The sequence below is a fragment of the Mya arenaria genome, chromosome 3 (genome assembly GCF_026914265.1).
Source record: "Mya arenaria isolate MELC-2E11 chromosome 3, ASM2691426v1".
Lineage (NCBI taxonomy): Eukaryota > Metazoa > Mollusca > Bivalvia > Myida > Myidae > Mya > Mya arenaria.
This window is the reverse complement of record NC_069124.1, coordinates 53,786-80,015: the sequence shown is the minus strand read 5'-3', so window position 1 is coordinate 80,015 and position 26,230 is coordinate 53,786. Positions and strand designations below refer to the sequence as shown.

Genomic DNA, 26,230 nt, shown 5'->3' with positions numbered 1-26,230 from the left:
TTAAAAAGTTTGGCTACTTTTGGTTTAAACTACCATCTCAAACACTATTCACTAAATGGCTTTCATACTTTAGTACCAAACACACTTTGATTACATTACTTCATATTAACCCTGACTACAAATTATGACCCTTGATTGATGTGGGGGGATTTTTGTGCTTTTGAGTGCCGAGTGGCAACAATTATTGTATCAAATAATTTTAGTTAGGTTTGAGATATAGTGACCAAACTTGGTATATAGGAATAGTTTATAAAGACCTTTCATGGGATTGAGTATGGAGCCTTAGGGTCAAGGTCACTGTTTCTTTAATAGAAAATTGCTTGGATCCGAATAACTGAAGTTGGGGTTGACATTTTGCGACAAAAACTTGGTATACAGGAAGATTTTATAGAGACCTTTCATGGGACTGTGTTTGAGGCCCTGAGATTCATGGTCAAGGTCACTGTTACTAAAAATAGAAAATGGCAAGTACTGAATAACTTACGTTATGATTGGCATATTATTGTGACCAAACTTGGTACATTGGAAGAGTTTATGAACTCCTTTCTTGGTTTTGAGTTTGGGACCCTTCGGGTTAAGGTCACTGTTACTAAAAATAGAAAAAAACCGTTCAAAACTGAAAAGACTTAGTTGGGGTTGAAATACTGAAACCAAATTTGGTAAGTAGGAATAATATATAGAGAACTTGCAAGGGATTTCGTTTGGGGTTCCTAGGGTTACACAAAATAAATACCGGTAACCGGTTGGTTCCGAATTATTTTAATGTGACCAAATTTGGTAGGTAGGAATAGATTATGGAGTACTTCCACATATTGCATTTGGGGCCCCTAGGGCCAATGTAGAGGTCACCGTTGCGAAAAATATTAAACACAGTTGAAACTGAATTGCACAATTAAGGCTGAAGTTCTTCTGTAAATCACTGGACACCTGGTTTCGTTGCATTGCGGCGTTTCTTGATTACTTTTTAATTATGTCTCCCCCTCTCTGGGGGAGACATATTGTTTTTGCCCTGTCCGTCAGTCCGGTAGTCCGTCAGTCCGTCAGTCCGTCAGTCCGTCCGTACGTCACACTTCGTTTCCGATCGATAACTGGAAAACCGCATGACCTAGGATCACCAAACTTGGTAGGGAGGTTGGTCATGAGGTGTAGAAGATCCCTATTGTTTTTGGGGTCACTAGGTCAAAGGTCAAGGTCGCGGCGACCCCCAATGTAAAAAACATTTCCGCTCAATATCTTGACAATGGTTTGACCTAGGTTCACCAAACTTGGTAGGGAGGTTGGTCATGAGGTGTAGAAGATCCCTATTGTTTTTGGGGTCACTAGGTCAAAGGTCAAGGTCGCGGCGACCCCCAATGTAAAAAACATTTCCGCTCAATATCTTGAGAATGGTTTGACCTAGGTTCACCAAACTTGGTAGGGAGGTTGGTCGTGAGGTGTAGAGGATCCCTATTGTTTTTGGGGTCACTAGGTCAAAGGTCAAGGTCGCGGCGACCCCCAATGTAAAAAACATTTCCGCTCAATATCTTGAGAATGGTTTGACCTAGGTTCACCAAACTTGGTAGGGAGGTTGGTCGTGAGGTGTAGAGGATCCCTATTGTTTTTGGGGTCACTAGGTCAAAGGTCAAGGTCGCGGCGACCCCCAATGTAAAAAACATTTCCGCTCAATATCTTGAGAATGGTTTGACCTAGGTTCACCAAACTTGGTAGGGAGGTTGGTCGTGAGGTGTAGAGGATCCCTATTGTTTTTGGGGTCACTAGGTCAAAGGTCAAGGTCGCGGCGACCCCCAATATAAAAAACATTTCTGCTCAAAATCTTGAGAACGGTTTGACCTAGGTTCACCAAACTTGGTAGGGAGGTTGGTCATGAGGTGTAGAAGATCCCTATTGTTTTTGGGGTCACTAGGTCAAAGGTCAAGGTCGCGGCGACCCCCAATGTAAAAAACATTTCCGCTCAATATCTTGAGAATGGTTTGACCTAGGTTCACCAAACTTGGTAGGGAGGTTGATCATGAGGTTTAGAAAACTCCTATATTTTGGGGGGTCACAAGGTCAAAGGTCAACGTCGCTGTGACCTCTAATGTAAAAAAATATTTCCGTGCAATATCAGGAGAATGCTTTGATCTAGGTTCACCAAACTTTGAAGTGAGGTTGGTCATGATGTCTAGTTGATTTTGCAATCAGTTGGTCAAAGGTCAAGGTCACTGACCTTGAGGTGAAGAACCGGTTTCTGCTCAATAACTCAAGAACGTTTACACCCAGGAACTTCATACTTGGTATGCCAGTTAGTCATGACTAGTTGATGGCCCCTATTGATTTTGGGATCCATCATTGATTATTTCTCACCTACGACCACACAATGGGGGAGACATGCGCTTTTTCAAAAAAGCAATCTCTAGTTCGACTTGTTTTTTTATTTGACGAGTAGTCCTGTGTCATGGCAGTCAGATGGTAAATACAAACTCATGTTACGTATCTAAATTTTATTACACGAAACTTCAAAGATAAAATATATTGACTATTAAACATGTATACTAAAACAAAAAGGACAAAACATCTTACAATGTATAAACACATAACAATTATATATTTCTAAACTATCGTTATATTACAATCATCATTCATATTTCAGTAAACAAAAACTACCTGGATGTGTGTAAAAATCTGACTGTTATGACTATCTACCTGTATCTTCTTGTCATCCAACAACAACAACATTGACAACATTGACGGAATGCATGTTTTATAAAAGGCTGAAATATATTAAGTAAAATGCATAGATCTGTTAGATGCATGAGAATCACAGATCTGTAATTGTAGAGGCGGACAATTGTTGCGGTGACTTCTAGCTCAATATGTAATTAATGTTTAACGTTTTACAAGTTGGCATAAATAGTTCACACAGTACTTCCCACCCTCAGATTTGCCACGACTTCTTCAATGTGGTGTGTTCCCACTTTCCCAACCACTAATTTTTCCTATGGAAATTGAGGTTGGAGTTGGGGAGATGAATTGTGTGCTGTGTGGGAAAGTGAGAACAAACCTTCAATGTGTGTCATTAAATCCATCCATTCCTTAGGCATATAAGTATAGTTTGGCGGACATATAAAACGAAGTAATCTCACGTGATCGAAATGTATTGCACTATATCCTATGGTATTGTCACTCCGTTCAATGATACGGATTATGTTAAGACGAGAAATGTGGATCAAAGACCAATGAATATGGTTAGGCTTTCAACGTGAACGTATGTCTGAATGGTGAATACTTCTGGTAATTACGTTGTCATCAAACCTCATGGCTAGCATCCAAACGCGTGTAAGAGTCATATAAATTTCTTAAGCCATTGTAGAGAAAGAAACAAGATGTTCACATGTAATGAAAATGAAACTACATCTGATGTATGAAACATTAAAAATCTAAATCATGATATTGCTATTCATGTGAATTCATTCCGACTGTTGTCCAAGACCAATACACGCACCAACCATGTGTACTAATAAATAGCTAAAGTAATAACATACAGCAGTGGCTATTTTGTATTCCATGGCTGTAGCTGTAAAATATGTATTTATTGAAATCTACAAATGTAAAATACAACTTCAGCTATAAGTATACAGCTGTAGCTATTAAATACAACTTTAGATTTAAATCTATAGCTGTAGGTTTATTGTTGTTGATAGTACACTTTTGAGCCGCTTGGTACGCCATACTGCCGACATGTTGAGTCACGACAGTGCTAAAAACCACATAAATGAACAATGTCAAAATGTGTGGCATTATCCCCTTATTCTGTAAAATTTGAACACATTGAACGCCAGAAATAATTTTTCAAAGAAGTTCAAACGTTTATTAATCACTCTCAACTTCCGAAGGCTCCGGCGTGCCGGGAACGATAACGACTTCCGGTGGATCTAGTTTGGTTGCTTCGGCGCCGCCGTCCTTCGGGGAATCTTCCCCCGGCGTGCATTTCTTCTCGCCCTCCGAATCCCCTATAGTCTCGTTGGCAAGTTCAAACGTTTCAGCTTCCGTTTCCTTCTCCTTTCCGTTTCCGGTGAGTGGTTGAAGTTCCGTGGCGCCCTCAATTCCATGCGTCGTGGCTGCGGCGGCGGTGTCTGTCCGCCGGTACACAGCTTCCGGTTCTTCGTCCTGGTTCTGATTCCGCCGCAGAATGTTCAACTTTTTACGGAATGTGGAGACGATGCTACCTGAAGGTATATAAATCCATCCATCCAAAATTGCTTTGTACGCGAATTAATACAAAAGTAAGTTCAACTTTACAGACGTTTATAAAGATGCACTATTATTCCCAAATAAGATATATAATAAATATACCATAAAGGATAAATAATTTTGAAAATAATGGTCCTTATGAAGGATACCGAGTTTAATTTGAAGGAAATGGGCAGCAAACACGGTATTTCTATCTTATGAGACTGCAGTAGATCACAGTAATTATTTTAGCATTCACCAATCATTAAATATTGTTTGCGTTTTTGCCTATTAAATACACGATTACAGTGTAATAATTTCCATGAATGCATTATTAAGTAAGAAGTGCAAGGTTTATCACTCAAAATTGTGTTTGTTATACACGTGTTATGTATGGATTTTGAATGTGAGTGTAACTTAATAATAATAATGTGCCTTGATTAAATGAACATAACAGCTAATATATCAAATATTACTCTTATAATTATAGTATTTCATATCATTCAGTTAGTACTGTACGTCTAGTTGATGATTGTTGTAAGCATATTAAGCAAGCGTTAGGCTGCGTGACAGTGAGTCCGTACAGGCGGGAATGTGCCTGTTATATAGAATATGTACAAAGAGTTTGAAAAAAACCCACTAATGTAGCTTGCGGGAATATGTAAAATTAACGACGTCCCATGGCATTACCCATTTTTAATCTGCCTATGTGATGTCGTTTATTTTAGTTTTTGAAGCGGCACACTTTTTATACAAGCGGGTAAGAAAAGTCGTGGAGCTGTTGGCAGAATCCCTCTAAAATCTACAGTTACGTGGGCCATTCAAAATACATAGACTTATGACTTGACGTCTTCTCATATTTTTGATGAGTATATTAACTAATGCATGAAGAGTTTTGGCGATTGTTTTAAAAATAAAATGCTAAGACAGAGCACGTGGTTTAAAAAGTGTATGTAAATGTTTTAGTGATTAAATCTATAGACATAAGTATATTGCTACCACACGTTGCGACTAAATGCAATAATGTATTATAATTTGTAAAATATGAATAATAATTTTAACCAAACTTCCTGATAATTAAGCTATCGTTACCGAAGTAAGTTGATAGAATTCGAATGATGGACGGAATAACAATATTTTGTATTTTCATAAACCTCTCCTCCTCTTCATTCTGGTCAAACGTGCTTTACAAATTACATACAGGTGAAGCAATACCACTTATCTTCGCGTGCTGTTCTTCATATGCAAACATGCTCAATCAAATATTGGTGCCATTTTTGAAACGGTTATGTTGTCAAGTCATCTCAGATGTCAAAATGCCATTTAAGATAACCGAAAACTAAATATATTAATTTTAAAGCGGAATAAAAATTGTTCTTTTGCACATATGAAACAACGCCTGACTCAGTTGAAGTAATTGGGTTGCGTCTTCTTACTTTAACATATAACTTCAAGGATACTCATGAATGGAATTTATCACCTAAAGAGAGCTCATTCCGACAATTTCTGTGATAAAGATATCATTATTACCTCTATGAAATGTTTTACGTACGATGTTTCCGTATTTGGCTCGTACATGTACCTTACATACATTAGCATACGAACCAGTAATTGACTTTCGATCGTTCATCTGCTTTAAAGGGGCTGTACTCTGTATGATGAAATAGCGAAAAAAAGAAAATTTTCGAAAACTGACATAAACTTGATATCGATGTGTACAATGCATTGGATCTTACTAACAGAAGTACCTCATAGCTAACATTTATTTTATTTTTTCGCAGTTTGTTCGTATTCCTCCATTAAAAAAGTCTAGGTATGTCTACCTAGTAGAATTCATTCCTTATGCGTGATTGGCTAGTCGATGTCATCACGTGATATTACCAAGTTAGGTATAAAGCTTAAATATTCCAACTGTTTAGGGTAAGCCTTCGTAGCAGAATGGATATAGCACCGGACTGTAATTTTGGCGACACCGGTTCGAACTCGATCTCCGACTCGATTTTTTTTACATCTTGGTACTTTTTTACAGTATGATATCAAAGAGTAACAAACATTTTATTAAATAATTGTCCTGAGATTCGTTACAAAAAAAAAAAAACATTTTTTTTTGTGGTGCCAATCTGGTGTATAGTCCCTTGAAGAGTTTTGCTAAAGCACGTAAAGCCGTGTGTGACTTCTACTGCAAGTAAATACGGAGCTCTACGGACATTTTTATCGAAAACAACCTCGGATGTATATGGACAGTATCCAATGTCAGAAATCGGGTCTTTCTAAGTTCACTGCAAGTAGATCGCGTAGTTATTTGATTTAGCAGCTAAATTTCATGACTAATTAGTTCTTTGGAATCTTAATAATGTTTGCTATAATAAACTTCACTGGCAATCAATTTAAATTCAGGTCAACAAGTAAAAGCTAAGACATACAGCTTATCAGTATTATACGTCAGACGAAATGAAAGCAGATTGCACTAACGCAACTGATAAAAAAAACAGAACATTGTTGAAACCCGGTATAGAGTAGTAGTTGATGACTTCGAGCATTATACAATTAACTTCTACCATACAACTAGTTCAATGCCTTTAAATGGAAAAGGTGTACAGCAGTTTATGACAAAAGATATGTGTGAAATTTTGTCAAAACTTGAAAACAGACTTAATGAAGAAGGCATCACGCTCGACGATTTTAATGAGAAAATACGACAGAAAATCATTAGAACATTGTCAGACGTTTCTGATGCAGAAAATACTTCGCAACACACATCCCAAATTATCCAGAATAATACTGAATCGAACGACTCAATACTGAGTGAACTTGATCCAGATGAACTTATAATACTGGAAGAAACTGGCGCGGATAACTCGTGTGACGAGAGTACATTAAACGAAACTGTAGACACATGTACGGAACCTAACAATGAAACACGTCTACTGAAAAATTTACAGGCAGACATGGCCGATCGGAAAGACATATTACTATGTCATATTGAGAATACAAACTCTAATTTTCAAAGACTGAGTGATGAAGTTATTAGTTTGAAAAGGCTAAATTCTCTAGTACTGACAGCAAAATTGAGTCAATTATGGATATACTGAAATCTCGTCAAGGAAAATCAGAGAGTCGGCGTGAAATAAAAAGTCCCGAATTTACAATAGACACCAATAACGAGGCAACTTGCAATGAAGATGTACAATTACTTCCAGAGACAACATTGTTGATAGGAGATTCTATTCTCAAGAATGTAAATTCTAGAGGACTAGGAAATGTTGAAATTCGAATGATAAGAGGGGGAAAAGTTAACCATGTTGGTTTAAGGTTGGAAAAATGGGAAGTAGACGACTTGAAAAACGTTATTCTGTATATCGGTGGGAACGATGTATCTGATGGCCAGGATCTTCGCGAAATGTATAAACAACTGAAAAATGGAATAGAATCAGTACAACGTAGAAATCCGTACTGCGAAATGTACGTTTGCACCATTTGTTCCCGAGCGGACTGTGAGGTTAGCCAGGCTAATAAAATGCTGGCAGCGCTGTGCGAAGAAACGGGAGCCAAACTTATTAATACATTTAATAAGTTTGTATTCGGTGACGGTTCCTCAATTCCGGAGTATTACAACCACGACGGTATTCATTTGAACAAAAAATGAACAAGTGCTTTGGTTCGTGCAATTAACACGTCGGTGAAAATAATTCGAAGGTCAACAGACGCAGGAAGTTATCACTCCGAAATCGGCGGTGCAGTGAGAAACACACATAAACCCGATGCAGCTTATAAGACGGGTCGTGAAAGAAAATCTGCGGGACAATGCGGTAAAGAACAAGGAGGCACTTGGACAATATAAACAATAAATACCCTCGGCAAAATGTTGCCGGCATTGACAGAGAACGAGATATACCCGTAGATCGTAATAAATGGTGTACACACTGCAGAATGCAGAACCACAATACCAGCGAGTGTGGACGAAGGTGGCATGCTGGAAATACACATTTTAGTTCTAGCTCTTACCGGAAATACTAGGAATCCGCCGACAAACACAATCAAAGTAATGAAACTGTTTTTCAAATTATTCCACGTAATACGTTTATAATGATACCATTACAATTATTGTATATATATATAGTAAATTCTGTAATATTATGAACAAGTATAATGAAGGAATTTCAATCAGGAATCGCAATAAAAAGTGCGAATACAAATGCATGTAACTCTGACTATTTGTTACAACCTACGGGTCAGCCTCAAAATATATATCCATTTACGTCATGTACGGTGAATACCCAAACTGATTTGATAAGAAATACAGGCTTTAATAATAATATTTCGACTTTGCCAATTAAACATGACAAAAAGAATCATAAAGGCTTACACATAGTCAGTTTAAATATTCAACACATTTTAAACAAGCGAGATGAGTTGAAATTTCATTTATTTCAGTCATTTCACATTGATATAATTGGTTTATGTGAAACGTTTTTGACACCCAGTGTACATGATAATGAATGAGTTATTCCTGGATATAGCTTCGTGCGCAAAGATCGCCTCGACAAAGGGGGCGGGGGTATAATTGTCTACATTTCAAATAAACTCTCATATGTTAGGCGATATGATTTAGAGTCCGACACTTTAGAATCCATCTGGGTTCAAATCGCTTTACCCAGAAGTAAATTGTTTTTAGTAAACTTTGTATATAGACCTCCTGATTCTTCACAAAACTGGATAGATCTATTTGAAACCCAATACAACAAATTAGGAAGCAAGGATAGTGAAATATATGCTATAGGGGACTTTAACATCAATTATTTTCCAGACAAAAGAAATAAATTCAATAATGCAAAATGCGAAAATTTTCTTTCCAAGTTTGGACTTTCTCAAATCATTGAAACGCCAACTAGGATTCATACAAATGGTTCGTCTATTATAGACCATATATATGCAACAAGAAAAGATCTCATCTCAGATATTGCTGTATATAATTATACCATAAGCGACCACTTGCCTATCGCTTTCACGAGATTAGTAAAAAACGAAACAAGTGAAAAACAGTCACGATTCAATAACATATCGATGTTATAAAAGCTTCGATAAAGATCTTTTTAAAGCAGATTTAGTTAACTCGAATCTGATCCTTATCGATTCAATAGCAGATCCAAACTTTGCTTTGGACATTTTATATGATACAATTCATGAAAAATGATTGTACACTTAGTATGTAACCTTCGTTAAGTAAAGTTGTTGTTGTTGTTGTTGTTGTTGTTATTATTATTATTATTATTATTATTATTATTATTATTATTATTATTATTATTATAATGATATAATTCAAAATTTTATGAAACTACTTCAACTGATGTACCGGCATATATCCGAGGTTGTTTTCGATAAAAATGGCCGAGGAGTTCCGAATGCTGCCAGTTTTGAACATGTTTAGTGAATAATCGGTCCACACCAGTCCTGGTTTCATCACTTGGCAGCCCTTGCGGGTGTCTTGAAATGAACTAACCAAGGGATTAGAGGGGGTTTATACAGCAGAGGACGCCAACAAAGGCTCACATGCAGAACATATGCTCGTGCGCTCTGACCTGGTTATACATGTTCTGGCTGGGGATGCGGAGACTTGCCGCTAAAGTTTAATATTCGGTAACCTGTCAATCACCCAAAGCTATTAGTTAACAATTTACATGCTAGTATTATCGTAGAAAATGTAACACTCCCAAACAAAGCTACAGACCTTGCTGGCTGGGACTGGCAACTAATAAAAATCGATGGGCGAAATCAATGCTACTGCTTAAAAACAACTAGTATTGCCTGCAGTGACTTTGTTTCTCATGAATTAATGAATGGTTAAACAATTTTCCATTTCGTAAAGACTACTTCAAAGTGATGAAAAAGTAGTAAGGGTTTCGTAATATACTTTGATAAAGTAGTATTATATACTCGAAGTTAACGTTTTTCCAGTTAAAATACAATATACGATATGTACCGGTATATACGCTTGACATACGTGTGGACAGAGCGCTTCTTATTACTGTTATAAAAGTATATTGCAAAATAACTCTCAACCATAACATAATTATTGAAATTTAAAAACAAGCCCACCTTTTTTGGATGGATCGGACTTGGCGGGCGCGGGTCGGTCATTTGAGCGGGTCCCGGAGACGGCCTGGTGTTTGGTATAACACCAGGCGATAAAGAGGACGATGAGGAAGACGCAGGCCAGGGACACGCCCACCGCTATACCCTCCACGTACGTCTGGTGCTCGTCCGCATCAAGTCGTGCACGGGACCATGCGAACGCTGTCGAGAAAAAGGCGGTACACGTATTATACTATTTCATACACATTTAGTAGAATTTGCATTTTTACAGTACGTGGCAACGCATATTTATTGCAGCTATTATGAGGAAAGGAATTTGAACACTCGTTAAAACAACATCTGTTGCATGAAACAAGTCCTAGACTGTGTTGAATCATACCAGTCTATATTACCAGACATGCAAGCTGGGGCTTCATCTGCACAATTTGGGGTTTAGAGATAGAATACTTTCAGATTCAAATGTCACTTCCACACGGCAGTGAGGTATATCACATGGCTGGAATAATTCAATGAAAGAAAACTAATGACTCAGATGCGTCTTGTTTTATTCCTTAAGATAAATCACTGCTGTTAAGTTGTGAAGCTTAGGTTCCAGACTGTTCTCAGTGTGTTTTGGGGTTAAATAGAGAAATTTATATCGCTGGTTTCGTCTTTTCAAACTCTATTTGATGTAGTTGGACTTACTACAGTCAGTAAGTCAAATTAATAGTTACTAGTATTCATCCTTCCCTTATGTTCTATCTCAAAATCTCCCGCTCTCATAACTTCAAGACTGCTCTCAGTCTTAAATTGGCCAATGAAATCATCGTAACGACTAGTGATTAATTTCTTTAACAAATCCAAAATGCTTAAAACAGTTTGGAACACTTGACCAACACAGTGAGTTAATAACAAAAATGCATGTACGATATAACATACACAAACTGTTCTATCTCAATTAGAACAGTATGTAAATCATTTAACTTAACAAAAGCGTGACATTTGTGGTCATTTTCGTTTTTATAAAAGTAATTATTCTAAAAAAATAAATAACTGCATGTTTATTTTTTTTTATAAATCATCGACACACTGCACTTTAAATGGTCTGTAAAGATTTGGTGAAATTACGTTTACAAACAAAAAATTATAAAAACTTTAAACTTAAACTCAATTTTCTCAAAACACTAACAGATGATGTTAGAACAGTCTGGAAACCAAGCTACGAATTATTAAAGGCCGATTGGAGATTTTATTGGCTGGAAATGTAGGTTATTATAAAAATAACATTTGTTGTTAAGTTATTTTTTAACACTGACAAAATGTCTCTCCGTACCACAATCCAGCCATACCTTTCCTCTCCTCGATCCCGAAGCGGCTACATTTAGCGTTTACGTCGACGTCAAACTCGTAGTTGGGTTTCTGTGCCTCGTAGGAATACTTGTAGCTCTCAATCACTTCGACACGCACGGAGCTCACCTCCCAGCAGAACGCGTCGCGGTTCTGGTTGTGGCAGGTGAACTCCTGAAATGTACGGAAGGCTTCTATACACGTAAACGTAGTTTTGATTTACCTTCCAGTGAGAATAAGTTTCGCTGAGTGTTCAAAGGCGGTAACTCCACCGTGAATTCAATTATCATATGTATGTTTATATTTGAGCGGCTATCTGTCTTTTTGCAAGAAGTATGTCTCTCGTTTAGTGTACGGTTTTGAGGCGGTTAGTGTACGGTTCTAAGGCGTATAGGGTACGGTTCTAAGGCGTTTAGTGTACGGTTCTAAGGCGTTTAGTGTACGGTTCTAAATCGTTTAGTGTACGGTTATAAGATGTTTAGCGAATGGTTATAAGATGTTTAGTGAACGGTTATAATATGTTTAGTGAACGGTTATAGTATGTTTAGTGTACGGTTATAGTATGTTTAGTGTACGGTTATAGTATGTTTAGTGTACGTTTATAAGATGTTCAGTGAACGGTTATAATATGTTTAGTGTACGTTTATAAGATGTTTAGTGAACGGTTATAAGATGTTTAGGGAACGGTTATGTGAACGGTTATAATATGTTTAATGTACGTTTATAAGGTGTTTAGTGAACGGTTATAAGATGTTTAGTGAACGGTTATAAAATGTTTAGTGAACGGTTATGTGAACGGTTATAATATGTTTTATGTACGGTTATAAAATGTTTAGTGAACGGTTATAAGATGTTTAGTGAACGGTTATAAGATGTTACGTGTACGTTTATAAGATGTTTAGTGAACGGTTATAAGATGTTACGTGTACGTTTATAAGATGTTTAGTGAACGGTTATAAGATGTTTAGTTTTACGTTTTTAAGATGTTTAGTGAACGGTTATAAGATGTTTAGTGTACGGTTATAATATGTTTAGTGTACGTTGATAAGATGTTTAGTGAACGGTTATAAGATGTTTAGGGAAGGGTTATAAATCGTTTAGTGTACGGTTATAGGGCATTAATGGTACAGTTATAAAGCATTCTGCCTTTAAACAGTGTATTTTCTATGTTTGATTACTTGGCAAGTGTCTGAAATTTCCATCGTATTATATGTGTTACATCTATCATATCAGTGTCTGAAGAACAATTTTGTCTGCCAATAGTGTTCATAATTAAACCTCACTAATCGAACCACCTCATTATCCGATTATAAAGGAGATATAAATAGAAAAATCCTCATTCGTAGATCTATAAAATGAAAACGTTACTAGGAGCTTCTTTGAACTTAACCGATGAATTGTTCCACATAAAAAGCATACAGTAATGAAATACTATAAAATCAGCATGGCAGTAAATACTTTCTCAGAAACTAAGGCCTCTGATGCGGAGGTGTATGACCCAGTGTCAAATGTACACGGAGACAGACATTCTTAGAACAAGATATGTAATTTATTCCAGAAAAGACTTGCATATCTAGAGTTCTTAGATTGTCTGTCCAAAGTTTTCGATTGATACTGATCAACAGTTATTTTTCCATTCCACGATTTTTCTCAGGAGACATTAATTGCTTTTTCTCTCCGTAATTGTATTCTACTTCATTTGCAATCTGTTTGAAGAAAGATCGACACATCAAGGCAAACGAAGGCAAAAAACATGGTCTGGAAATTTATTTCCTAAAATGGGGATTTGGATTAGTTTTAATGTTATCTTATTTTTTTCAAATGCGAAGAACAAAATTGAAACAAACAACAGAGAACTTTACCCTAATATAATCGCCTCCCTTTCCAAATCTGTGTCCTATGAACTTCAACTTGATGTCGCATACGTTGACGGACGCTGATTTGAATGTGACGCACAACCCATCGCACGTGTAGTTGTTTATTTCCCTGGGTGTAAAAACAGACACCCCGCAGTAACCGTCGGGAGCCAGCCCCTGGGACTTGAGTCGAACGTCGTGACCGGGACTCAGCACAAACACCTTGCCACACTGGCTCTCCCCGGATATCTTGTCCATGTGCACTGAAAACAAAAACAAAATTACTTTAAGTTTGAAACCGTGTAATCTAAACCATTTTGTTTTTCGACTCAGTGGACCTGGATTGTCCTGCCTGTAAATACCCTGCTGTACTTGTTACTCTTTAACACTTTATGGTTATAGTAATGCGTAGCAAATTGCGTGTTTACCGTCATGAAGAACATACTAGGCCTGTATTTGTTTGACAAAACTTGCGAAAAAGAGAAATATCGAATGTTGTTGTTTGCCACCCCATATTACCAGAAACATTTATTTTGCCAAGCTGGAAACCTATATATTGTCCACGGGCAAAGATAAAAAGTGCCTGTATGTAGAAATAAATAAAAATACGTTTCTACTATATTTTGTTTAACTGAGATGGGAGAAAAACATGTGGCCGCCAGTGTAAAAAAGGTTCATTCCAACCCTCGCCCAGGGGGTTCTGCGGAAACACCCTACGTGAGACAACAGCGTACTTGAAGCGACAGCAGTTAAAACTCGATGATGAAGATGCAAAGGCCTTGTAACTTACCAACGGTCTCTTCTGCAGCTGCCGTCAACACTATTGCCATGGCAACACATAAAGCGAGCATTGTCTTCATCCCCATGGCTATGAAGTTGGGCTGCAAAATATAATGAAAACATTCGTTCATATGTATTGGTATTTAGCGATGAAGAAAGGCGGCATGTCATTGTCTGTTTGTACATGGACAACCTAAGAGGAGATGTAGAGTCATACCAACTGTTATCTATCACACAAGCAGACCAGGTTGACGTCTGAACACATATATGAGCTGAAAACACTCATGAGATTGTAGATATCGATTAGCAAAATATCTCTCTCCATATCCCACCGATAAACCGATAAGAAGAGTGAAGTAGGAAAATAAAGTGGAACGAAATGTTATAAATCGAGAGCAATACACGGTGATTGTTGATTGGCCTTAGAATAAAACACAATTATATACAGTTTCACTCTTTGAATTAAAAAGAAGGCACATGACTGCTTCCAGACGTCATTGTTAGCCTTATTTCGAGGCGCAGTCTGCAATGTCCCTACCCGGTCAGGCAATGTCTGCTATTTGTAAACAATCCCAAGGCATAAGGTCGTCATTTCCAGCTTAATCTCGTAGGATCGAGATAAGGACGTCCGCTCTGGGTTTCTATGCGTCATGTGGGCAGGGAATGATGCCATGTGTTTGTAGAGAATTGTATTTTCAGGGAGTTATAACATTTGATCAAACATTGTCGCTCCATTGTCCGGGATAATTCAGTTACGTATAAATGATAACGTTTTTGACCAGATTCGAAGTAAATTAGACTTATAATGAATTCCATTCAACAACCTATATCTTGAATTTATCCTCAGACGGTTTACCGGCCAACAACACTACCGCCTCGTACATAAATACATCATTTCATTCTATCTAATTGGGTGATAAATCACAGATCTTTTTGTATAAAAAAAGACAAAGAATCTTGGGAACACAGGCGTGGAATGTTGGTGTCCTTCAACGTCAAGGTCAAATGAAAACCACACACCATATATACTAGTAGATTAGAACCAAACGGTGTCGCGATTTCGCTTACCAAGCCACAATGACATCCAGGGACGAATCTGTCGGGACATATATCGCGTATTGTTTTTCAAATAACTCAAGAAATCGAGCAAAGCATTAGTTTGGAAAGAATAAAAGAGGTTGATATGCTAATATAAGATTGCTTGATTGAAACACAATAAGGGTAGCTGCAATTTGGTTTGGAATATTTTCCATATGCCATAATTGTTGATCTTGATCTTACACAGAACACCAAAGTCTACACTGAATAGAAGATGATCTGTTACTTATGGCACAAGAACCGTTATATACATTTCACAATTCATCAGAACGTTTTTACTTGAAAGCTCACTGCTAAAACAGCACTATCATCATAAAAGCTGTGTGACCTTCATGTGTACTGATGATATCGATTATAAGTAGAGCAGACATGGTTTCCAATCATCAGTCAAAGATTTCTTCATAATTTGATTTTTTTCTGGAAACATCATCATGGTTAATAGGATGATTTAAAGCATAGGAAACGCGACCCTGTGTGACACAGAAAAAACAAATCAGCACAAACCTTTTTGGAGATCTAAATATTCCTGAAGAACATATAAAAATAGGCACAAACTGCTGGCACAGTTTTCTATGAGAATACTATAGATCGTTCTGGCGCAGCTGGTTTGTGTGGAATCTCGGGGCACCTACAGGGTTTGGAACATCTCAATAACAGAGCCTGGTCATAAATCGATATCGATGTATTATCGCCTGTCTAGGTATCGGAAAATTAGATGAATGGTCATAATTCTTTATAAGCTGCCTAAAGGGCTGTTATACTGAACATCAGGGATTTCAGTCAGTCGTGTTAATGTGAGACAAATAGATATTTGCATTGTTCAAAACATCTGGCTGAATAATGGGAAGCATTCGTGGCGGGAATCTTGTCATTAGTTTGGGTTGTTTTTGTTGTTGTTTCAGCACGAAAAAAAACCACTTAATTATATTCCATTCCATATGGATTTTTATTATTATTATTATTATTATTATTATTATTATTATTATTATTATTATTATGCTATACCGCACAAATATACGTCTTTTATAACATGTAGATAAACATCACAATCCCATATTTAATTATTGCAATCTTATTTTGTTCAAACTTTCAACGGTATTCGGTGGCTTCTCGGGCTGAAATGTCGGGACAAAGCAATGATGGTGGTATGGAAGGCAGTACGCCAACATCACACGATTTGACATTATTTGCTAAATAGGTTGCGCACCAGTCAGTTGTAACCAGCCCCCCCCCCCCCCCCCCAGGTCCGGGGAAGAGCCCGGTCCTGCGGGGACGAACTACTGGTAAAATTCCCGCCAAATGCCCTCGCTCCCCACCGTGGACCCTAGGTCCCCGCTATTTTTGGCCCGCAGACAAAACCACCGCATTCACCCGGCACTGTGGGGCCACTTGGAAGGTAAGTGATTACAGCTGACTGGTGCATAAGTATTACTTTGTGCACAGGATTTTTTTTGAAAATGAAGACTAGTATATTCAGTACGCAGTGTTGTCAGGAGGGAAGTTACTCCCACAGAAAACACGCACAATATCAACACAGAAACACAGGGACGATCACGAGAACGCCCCGGGCGTACAGCAAATAAATTTTGGTTCCCATATGAAATCTCGAAATTAGGGAAAAAATTAATTAAGGATGTAATTTGAAACATATGTAACTTTTTCGGGGTGTTGGCACTGGTCAAAGATTGTCGTATTGGCGTTCAGAGTCATAATAATTCATGACATACCTTCAATGAAAGTAATCAATAATAATAATAATAATAATAATAATAATAATAATAATAATAATAATAATAATAATAATAATAATAACACACGTCTTATTTAAATGTGGCCTTCTGGCATGAACACAAATAAAGTATTAATAACCAATCTTAAATAAAACAATAAAAAATGATAAACAAAAGGAAATGTATGCCTAGGGGTTTGAGGATACGCTCCCAATCATTTTATGGTCCGAAATGTTGCATTTTTCAAGAGCGTATTTTGTTACATTTTTTCTCCAATACTAACTTTGAAAGTAAATTCTGACGATTTGTTGGGATGGGGTGGGGGCGCCAGATGCTCCTCCCTGGAACTCGCTAGTTTATATGTGTCCCCTATACTGTAGGCCAAATATATGGCAAACATTAAAATTTTTATATGCATGCATTGAGTGATTCAAAGTTTGTATAATTATATATACCGTTTTGAAGAAATGAATACAATGCGTTTTTTAACAACGATACATCAGAGGTTATGTTTGACTTATTTAAAGTTGACATAACCCTTGGCTACAGTACAGTATACAGATATACACAAGTTGAAGTAATAATACTGACTTATTCATATTGGTCCCAGGTATAATGTGGTATAAGAATATTATATAACATAAATTGATAATAAATAATGGAAGCATAACGCACTAATTGTTTTCATTACAATATTCAGTTTACAAAGTACTTGATTTAATATGAAGATAGTATGTATAGAGTACAGGTAAAACTATATTTTGAATATAAATCTATTTTTAACCAAGCTTAATCAAGAGTTGTCGTGGCCGAGTGGTTAAGGCGATGGACTAGAAATCCATTGGGATCTTCCCGCGCAGGTTCGAATCCTGCCGACAACGCAATCTTTTTACTGTAATAAACTCCATAAATACACCCAGATTAAAGAGATGGACTCCATTTCAACATGATTTTAACTGGTTTAAGTTACTGTTATCATCACACATCACACACATACTTGTGTACGTTTAAAAGTATGAGGAAGAACCAATGATGGTCGTTTAAATTGCACGGGCTGAAACTCAGTACTTTGGAACAGGGTTTAAAACCCACTTTACAGAATACATTTGTATCCTAAAGTTTGTATACGCTCGTTTATACGGTACTACAGAGGTGACATCTGCAACACTTAATTTATATTGGGGCACAACTTACTAAATTGTGGCCACATTTTAGTAACTTGAGGCCACGACTTAATAAATTTAAACCGAGTTTCACGATTATGACACAGTAAGCAACCCTGATACTAAAACGCTATTTGTACCCAGCAAACGGTGAATGATATGGACGCAGACAGGGAAAGTATTATAATCAGATTACTTTCAGGAAGGCATTTCTTATGCTAATATTGTAACCGTTTTGAGGAAAAGTCATATACTAGTAATTCAAATATGTTTACGTCATTTGCACAGTACTGAGATCGTTGACGTTAAGCCGAAGAGAGTACAATAACGCTCTTTCTGTTAGTGACTTTGTTGACAACGTGATCGAGCATTCTTGACACAATCATGGTTCTAGAATTATGCGACAACGGTGCTTGGCGAATGAATTGAGCATAAGGCAGTTCCGTAGCTACATATAGACCTTGTAGGCCCGGGCCTACAACTTTTTTGGAAAATTTGAATAACACAAAAATGTAGCAAAAACTTCTCAAACACTTTGAACAACTCAAAAGCCTGCTTTATTTTAACGAAATCAATTTTGGTGTTGTATTTTTAAACTACGTGCAGAGTGTTTTGCTTGGTTTTATTGTAATCATTGCAATTGTAATGTATAATTGAGTGTGTGTAATATGCATATAAAAGTCCACAAACTCACATAGAATCATCGGGCCTACAAGCTTTTTAGACCCTAGCTACGCCCCCGTAAGGTTTGAGTTTATCGTCCATGTCCACAACCATCACTCGCCACCATGACAGCGTTCCATCCTCTTTCTTCTTCCTATTGCTTCCATCAGGACTAAATAAGGCCGGTTTGTACAGGCGAAATATACGATGCATCTATAGTACCGCACTATTTCCGGTAATAAAGCGTCAAATATGACACAGCTGTTTTGATTGGTCTCAAGTTACTAAGTTGTGGCCACAACTAACTAACGTGCAACGCCGTAACCATAGGCATATTTTAAACCGAGGAAGTCGGGGGGGGGGGGGTCCCGGGGGCATATCCCCCCTCCCGCTGACTTTTTTCTCTATGGACAAGCTCGCCAGAATGAATTGATTTTCAATGATTTATGGGTATTTCAAGACAAATGAAATAAGCAAACACTGATTTAAGATACAACAGATTCATGCCAAATAATTTTGTTTTCTGATCAAAACCAAAAATAATTCGGGAAATTCCCGCAATCGCAGAATATCCTTGGGGTGTATTGGAGATATTTTATGAACACACATTTAAGCTTAACCATAAAGACAAGAGTCTTTCATCATTGGCCGTGTCCATCTTTTGAGTCTTAGCATGTTTTAAAGCTCTGAAAATGCGTTTGCAGTTCGCACGAACGGGACATAACAGATATGTTTAAACTTAAGGTTTTCAATTGCCTTAATAGGATGGTCGTTTGAAAATGTTTGTTTGATTGTGTCTTCAGTGTTTCACGTAATTTCCAGGTAACAAATAAATTTCCTCTAAAACCTCTTCCAGGAAAACGAGAAATAAGGTGCTGTAATGGTCCATCGATGCTGTATTTTCACCGGTATTTGCCCTGTGATTTACCAACGATCCTTTGTTTCCCTGGCACTATTATTGACTAGTAATTGTACAATTATTTTTACTGACTTTTCAAAAGAGTCGGGATTGACCATTCTCGTTCACTAGAGTGATGATGCTATGCGTACCATTTAAGATTTATCATTATCAAACCTCTGATGAACGAGAATGGGATTGACTCAAGCTATATATAGGTTCTGAGGATATCCGCAAGGTCGTTATAGCTTCAATGTGAGCCCATATCAAGTCACGATCGTTGGCTTGGGATTTCAGACAGTGGTCTTATAAATTCCAATGTGTTGCATCAAAAAGCCACGAGAATGAACACGAAGCTTTGTTGCATTTCGGACATGCGTTTCAGATTTTTTACCTGACCCTTTTCCTTTTCTTGCATACCGAGCGTGGGCGTCCGAACATGTGACCAGTGCTGAAAACCCCGTCTTACACCAATCATCAAACGCGATTTTAAAGGAACTATCAAGTTGACGTAAGTAGTGATCAACAGTTACTATGCTTCATGGCGCCAGTATACAACGTCGCATGCGCTTTTTTGAGTGTATTGCACACAATGCGTTTTCTACGACAACTTTTCCACAAATTGATAAGTTTAGGTATGCAAGGGAAAATGTCGACAGGCCTCGTTACCGGCTAATGCGCGCTCCCTTTTCAGGTGACTATTCTGATAGGAAACAATATATACTTATCCATCCCGCGCCATTTCAGAGATATATTTTTATGGATAATAAAACTAAATAAAAAAAAAGTATTTAGAAGACCAGTGTCATAATAAATGTACATCACCAACAATATTATTACAACATTAAATGAAAACCATAAAAGCCGACGGCAATCTGAAACCGTTTTCACGTCATGACGTTGGCGTCTGTGAACAACTTTGCACACAGTTTTGCGGAATAACTTAAATATACACAAACACCGTCAAACTTGCACTGGATGTATTTCTTTGGTATGCAAGTAAAAGTATCGTTTCTCGAATCCAGAAGTGGAGTTAAGTATATTTCATTCTACTCTATTCTACTAATTTATCTCATGATCTTGTACTGCAAATTTTAATCGAGACGCTGCCTCGGTGTGGCTTTGGCGCTGACGTGCGATGTCAGAAGGGACCGATAAACATCATAAAAAACACGAGGTTTTAATACCTTCCGGCATTACACCGACGATAATATACAATTTTATTTTGTTTCCGGTCTTCAAAGTTCATATATTTATTAAAGTGACACTCTTATTCAAAATCAATACATACACATGAATAACAAACATCAACGTTTACTGATACCCTTCAGCTACTTCCTAAAAATGTATTTACCGAAAATTTGAGTTACTAATAACAAGTTTTTAACCCTGTATTTTTAAAAAAAACAACAACAACAACGCAAAACATAATAAATGATTGGTGAATGCTAAAATATTTATTGTGATCTACTATAGTCTCATAAGGTAGAAATACCGTGTTTTATGCACATTTCTTTCAAATTACACTCGGTATCCTTCATAAGAACCATTGTTTCCGACATTTATTCATCCTTTTTGGAATATTTAAACAATAAGTTTAAGAGTGGTAAGGAGTAAGAGTGCATCTTTAAGTCCCATACAAATCCTCCGATGAAAGAAGTGCTCTTTTGCAGCAAGACATCTGAACATAGTGGCCTATCATGATTTTGTTCCTGCTCATCACCGGATGGAGTGAGAATGAACAGTTTCCGGCAGTTTAACCAGGCCGTCAACCAAGTTTAAGTGAAAATATAGGAAAAAATATAGAAAATTTTGTTCAGTTTTGTTTTCAGTCTTCAAAGTGCATATATTTATTAAGTCCCATACAAATGAACAGTTTCCGGCAGTTTTGATATGATATCATGAAGATGATACATAAATACAGATCACAGGATTCTCTTAATGTGCAATACTATTGTTCATGTTGATTGTGCATGTTTGTTTTGAAGTGGGCGAGGTAGAGCAATATATAGCCATTGCAAAATTACACCAATAGGACAGAACTCATTATTTTGTTTAAACAAGAGCTGTCGTAAGACAGCGGCTCGACTTCGCCGCTTTGACTTAAAAGTGAATACAATAACAATGTAATATTACCAAGTTTGGTATATTTATGTCAAACGTAACTAAAATTATTCAATACATAAGGTGACTTTGATGCTCCCCTCCCACCACCCGAAAAATGACGCAAGTCATTCAAATAACTTGATTTCCCATTATGAAAATGTGGTAAAGAATATACAAATATGCCTTTCAAAAGAAATAAAAAAATAAAACAAAATAATAATAATAATAATAAAAATTCAAGGGCCATATAGTATAGCCCTCCTTGTTTTCCCTTGGTAAAAAACTGGTTAAGAATGTAAAAATGTGCCTGTTAAAAGAAATTAAAAAAAATAAAATAAAAAAAATATTGAGGGGAAATTATTTGTATTTAGAGTTAAAATGGAGTTATGTTTCTTGTTGTAAGATGGTCGTAAATAATTTTGAATTTTATTAAGTGCATTGAATGTACGGTATAGAAGTTTTTTTATTTAAATCCTAACTTGCCCTTAACGTTTACTTGCCTAAAACTTTAACCTTAGTCAATCAGGGGCCATAACTTGTATTAAGGATATGGAGTTATGTAACCTCATTGGGTGATGGTCCTGAACAACTGTGTGAAGTATTAAGTCAATTGAATGAAGGGTATAAAAATTATTAATAAATATCCCAACCTGCCCTCAAACTTTAACCTAAGTTCCATAGTCAATCAGGGGCCATTATTTGTATAAAAGATAATATGGAGTTATCTAACCTCATTATGTGATGGCTCTGAACAACTGTGTTAAGTATTAAGTCAACTGAATGAATGGTATTGGAGTTTTAAGTGAAAATCCCAACTTGCCCTAAAACTTTAACCTGCCCTAAAACTTTAACCTAAGTCAATCAGGGGCCATAACTTGTATTAAGGATAATATGGAGTTATGTAACCTCATTGTGTGATGGTCCTGAACAACTGTGTGAAGTATTAAGTCAATTAAACAAAGGGCATAGAAGTTATTTATAAATATCCCAACCTGCCCTAAAACTTTAACCTAAGTTTCATAGTCAATCTGGGGCCATAATCTGTGTAAAGAATAATATGGAGTTATCTAACCTCATCATGTGTTGGCCCTGAACAACTGTGTGAAGTATTAACTCAATTGAATGAAAGGTATTGGACTTATAAGTGAAAATCCCAACTTGCCCTAAAACTTTAACCGGACGCCGACGCCGACGCTGGGGCGAGTAGTATAGCCCACCTATTCTTTGAATAGTCGAGCTAAAAATACATAAACTGTCTATCACGGCCTCAAAAGTATGTATGTATGTATTTCTTTAGACCTTAAGTGCAAGCACTTTCATACCAGTCCTTTGTTTTTTTTCTGAAAGGACAGCAATCGGAAGAGACTGTGATGGGATACAAGGAAGTCCGGGTGCGATATTCCCAAGCTCTTTTTCGAAGAGACCCCTTGGTTCTTTAACGTGCTCGGTGTAAAGCACCGATACACGGGGTACAACTTTCCTGGGTTAAACCAGTACAGAATACACCACTTTCCCTAGCACTACCCTTTAATTGCCGAGCGCCAGGCAAGGCAGCTACTTGTACCAACTTTTGACGTCTTTTGGTATGACACGGTCAGGGATCGAACCAACGACCTCCCGCTCTGGACGCCTTAACCACTAGGCCACGTGGACGGTTAAATGTGAACATAAAAAGAAAATAGAAGAGATATTTCTGCACCTAAATGAAATTTTATAACACTTTTGAACAGAAATCTTTACAGAAATAAAGTTTGTCTATTTTTTTGCAGTTTCTTCAAACAAATGTCTTCATTTATATTCCAACCAAATATTAAAGAAGAGTTAAAACTCTTGATAAGTTAAAGAGCAAATCTATATTTGTTTTTACTTCTTTTTTATTTTACATGTGTACCATTGCAAGTTTGAAATAAGTAGAAACTTGAAATTACTAAGGAAGTATTCGTTATATAAGTATGTCACAAATTCATTTGTAACAACTTTGCAGTGTTTCTAAAGCAAAACTTTGAATTGCAAGTTTGAAAATGATTAAGTCATAACTAACCACTTTATTTGCAACATTTGTTAAAACATAGTCATAAACAATATCATCAAGATAGAATAGCATGGACCATACAAAATAAATACAAAACAAAACATTAAATTGAGATGAAATACACATCAGAAATGATACAATCACAATCAATAAACATCTACATTGCACAATAACTACATGTTAATCTTACAACAGAAAATCAATGCATCAACAGGTTTTCTGGAGTTTTGTAATCAAGCAGTGAGATGAATAAAAAAAGTTGGGAAAATATGTCAATAAGTCACAGACTACATCTTTAAACAAAATAAAACGCATGGTATTCTTGTAGATTTCACACACTAAACTAGGCTTACATCCTTACTTACATATGGTTTGTTTAAAATAATATTTGAAAATAAAACAAAAGTAAGTGTTACTACACATTTAAAGATTTTTGATATTTAATTCAAACAGTGACCCAAACATAATCATATGTTTTATTAGAAGTATTTAAAATGGCTAGAATATCTATATCTAATATTTGTTCAATGTAAAATAGATCTACAATGTGCTTTATTTGCTTAAAGCATGCAGGCATATTTGAAAAAAATATAAGTACATGTAACTTATATTTCAGGAAATGTGATGGGAAAATAATAGTTTATCAGATGTAAAAAAAGATTGAGAATTTTAATATATAATATTATTAGAGTGTAAGATCAAAATTCATTTCATCCAATGATCACAAAAAACAAAAATGAATGGCACAGAGGCAAGTGAAATAAATTTTGATATTACATTGAAATAAAAAAAAATGTCTCTTTATTAATTTTAATAACAAGAGCTGTCACAGAGACAGCGAGCTCGACTATTCCGCCGCTTTTTCAGTGTAAGGATTGAAAAGTTTTGGCGAAACATGCATGGATCACTGTAAGATTAGATTTCAATGCAATACATGATGTGTGGAGATATTAACATAAATGTGGTTACATGCAAAATTTTAACCAGAATTTTCAAGTGTATTAATTAAGGGCCATTATTTGCAAAACACAGTTATCTAACTTGATTATTCAATTAGGTTGGGTTGTTGAATACCATTATATAAAGTCTCAATGCAATACATCAAGTAGTTGCTGAGATATTATCCTATGTGTGCTAACATGCAAGACCTAAACCAGAATTTTAAGTTGCATAATAAAGGGGCAAAAATTATAAAATATGAAAGATAGAGTTATCTTACTTGATTAAATAAGAAGGTTAAATGGTTGGGAGCCTGTGTGTAAAGTTTCAATGCAATACATGATGTATTTGCTAAAGCATTGACTTAAAAGTGGTTACATGCAAAACCTTAACCTGAATTTCTATGTTGAATAAAAAAGGGGCCATTATTTGAATTTAATGCAAACAAGAGTTATCTTACTTGGTTATTTAAGTAGATTGGATGGTTGAGTACCATTTTATAAAGTCTCAATGCAATTCATCCAGTAGTTGCTGAGATATTAACCTATGTGTGCTTACATGCAAAACCTTAACCAGAATTTCTGAGTCGAATAATAAAGGGCAATTATTTGCATTAAATGCAAACTAGAGTTATCTAACTTGGTAAATTAAGTAGGTTGGATGGTTGAGTACTATTGTATCAAGTCTCAATGCAATACCACAAGCAGTTGCTGAGATATTAACCTATGTGTGCTTGCACGCAAAACCTTAACCAGAATTTCTAAGTCAAATAATAAAGGCCTATTATTGGCATTAAATACAAAGTACAGTTATCAAACTTGGTTAATTAAGTAGGTTGGATGGTTGAGTACCATTGTATAAAGTATCAATGCAATACCTCAAGTAGTTGCTGAGATATTAACCTATGTGTGCTTGCACGCAAATCCTTAACCAAGGGGTGACTCCGACGCCGACGCTTGGGTGAGTAGTATAGCTCTCCTTATTCTTCGAATAGTCGAGCTTAAAATGTCAAATTATTTTGTAAATTAGAAAATAGTGTGAGAAACATAACATCATGACGTTATTCCAGTCACATCATTTCAAACATTTTCAAGCTGGTATAGTGAACACTATGATACTTAAACAATATGGGAATCGAGATGTGAAGTGCTGTCAGTATAATGAAATTGATATTTTTAGAGCTGTAAAACAACAGCAGTGAAAATAACATTGTATTTCACTGAAAAAAACACATAAAATAATCATCTTTACAATTAAAAAATTAAAAGAAGAAAGAAGAAGCAACATTACAAAATTATTACAATGCAACAGAAATAAAATAAACTAGAAATGTGTCC

At 36.3% G+C, this 26,230-nt stretch overlaps 1 protein-coding gene and 1 non-coding gene across 3 annotated transcripts; one reads left to right on the top strand and one right to left on the bottom strand.

Moving 5' to 3' along the window:
- Positions 1 to 2,494: 2,494 nt before the first annotated feature.
- Positions 2,495 to 15,984, bottom strand: LOC128228741 (uncharacterized). 2 transcript variants are annotated; one of them, XM_052940226.1, is made up of 7 exons: positions 15,867 to 15,984; positions 14,275 to 14,365; positions 13,491 to 13,747; positions 11,631 to 11,802; positions 10,306 to 10,503; positions 9,938 to 9,958; positions 2,495 to 4,205 (listed from the first exon to the last, which is right to left on the bottom strand). In XM_052940226.1, exons 2-7 carry the CDS (start codon positions 14,348 to 14,350, stop codon positions 3,850 to 3,852), a joined length of 1,080 nt encoding a protein of 359 aa, XP_052796186.1. In that variant the 5' UTR covers positions 14,351 to 14,365; positions 15,867 to 15,984; the 3' UTR covers positions 2,495 to 3,849. The 2 variants fall into 2 exon arrangements, with proteins under 2 accessions (XP_052796186.1, XP_052796187.1); XM_052940227.1 differs by lacking the exon at positions 9,938 to 9,958.
- A 1,907-nt stretch (positions 15,985 to 17,891) lies between these two features.
- Positions 17,892 to 17,973, top strand: Trnas-aga (transfer RNA serine (anticodon AGA)). The gene has a single exon. It is a non-coding gene; the product is annotated as a tRNA-Ser (tRNA).
- The last annotated feature ends 8,257 nt before the right edge of the window (positions 17,974 to 26,230 follow it).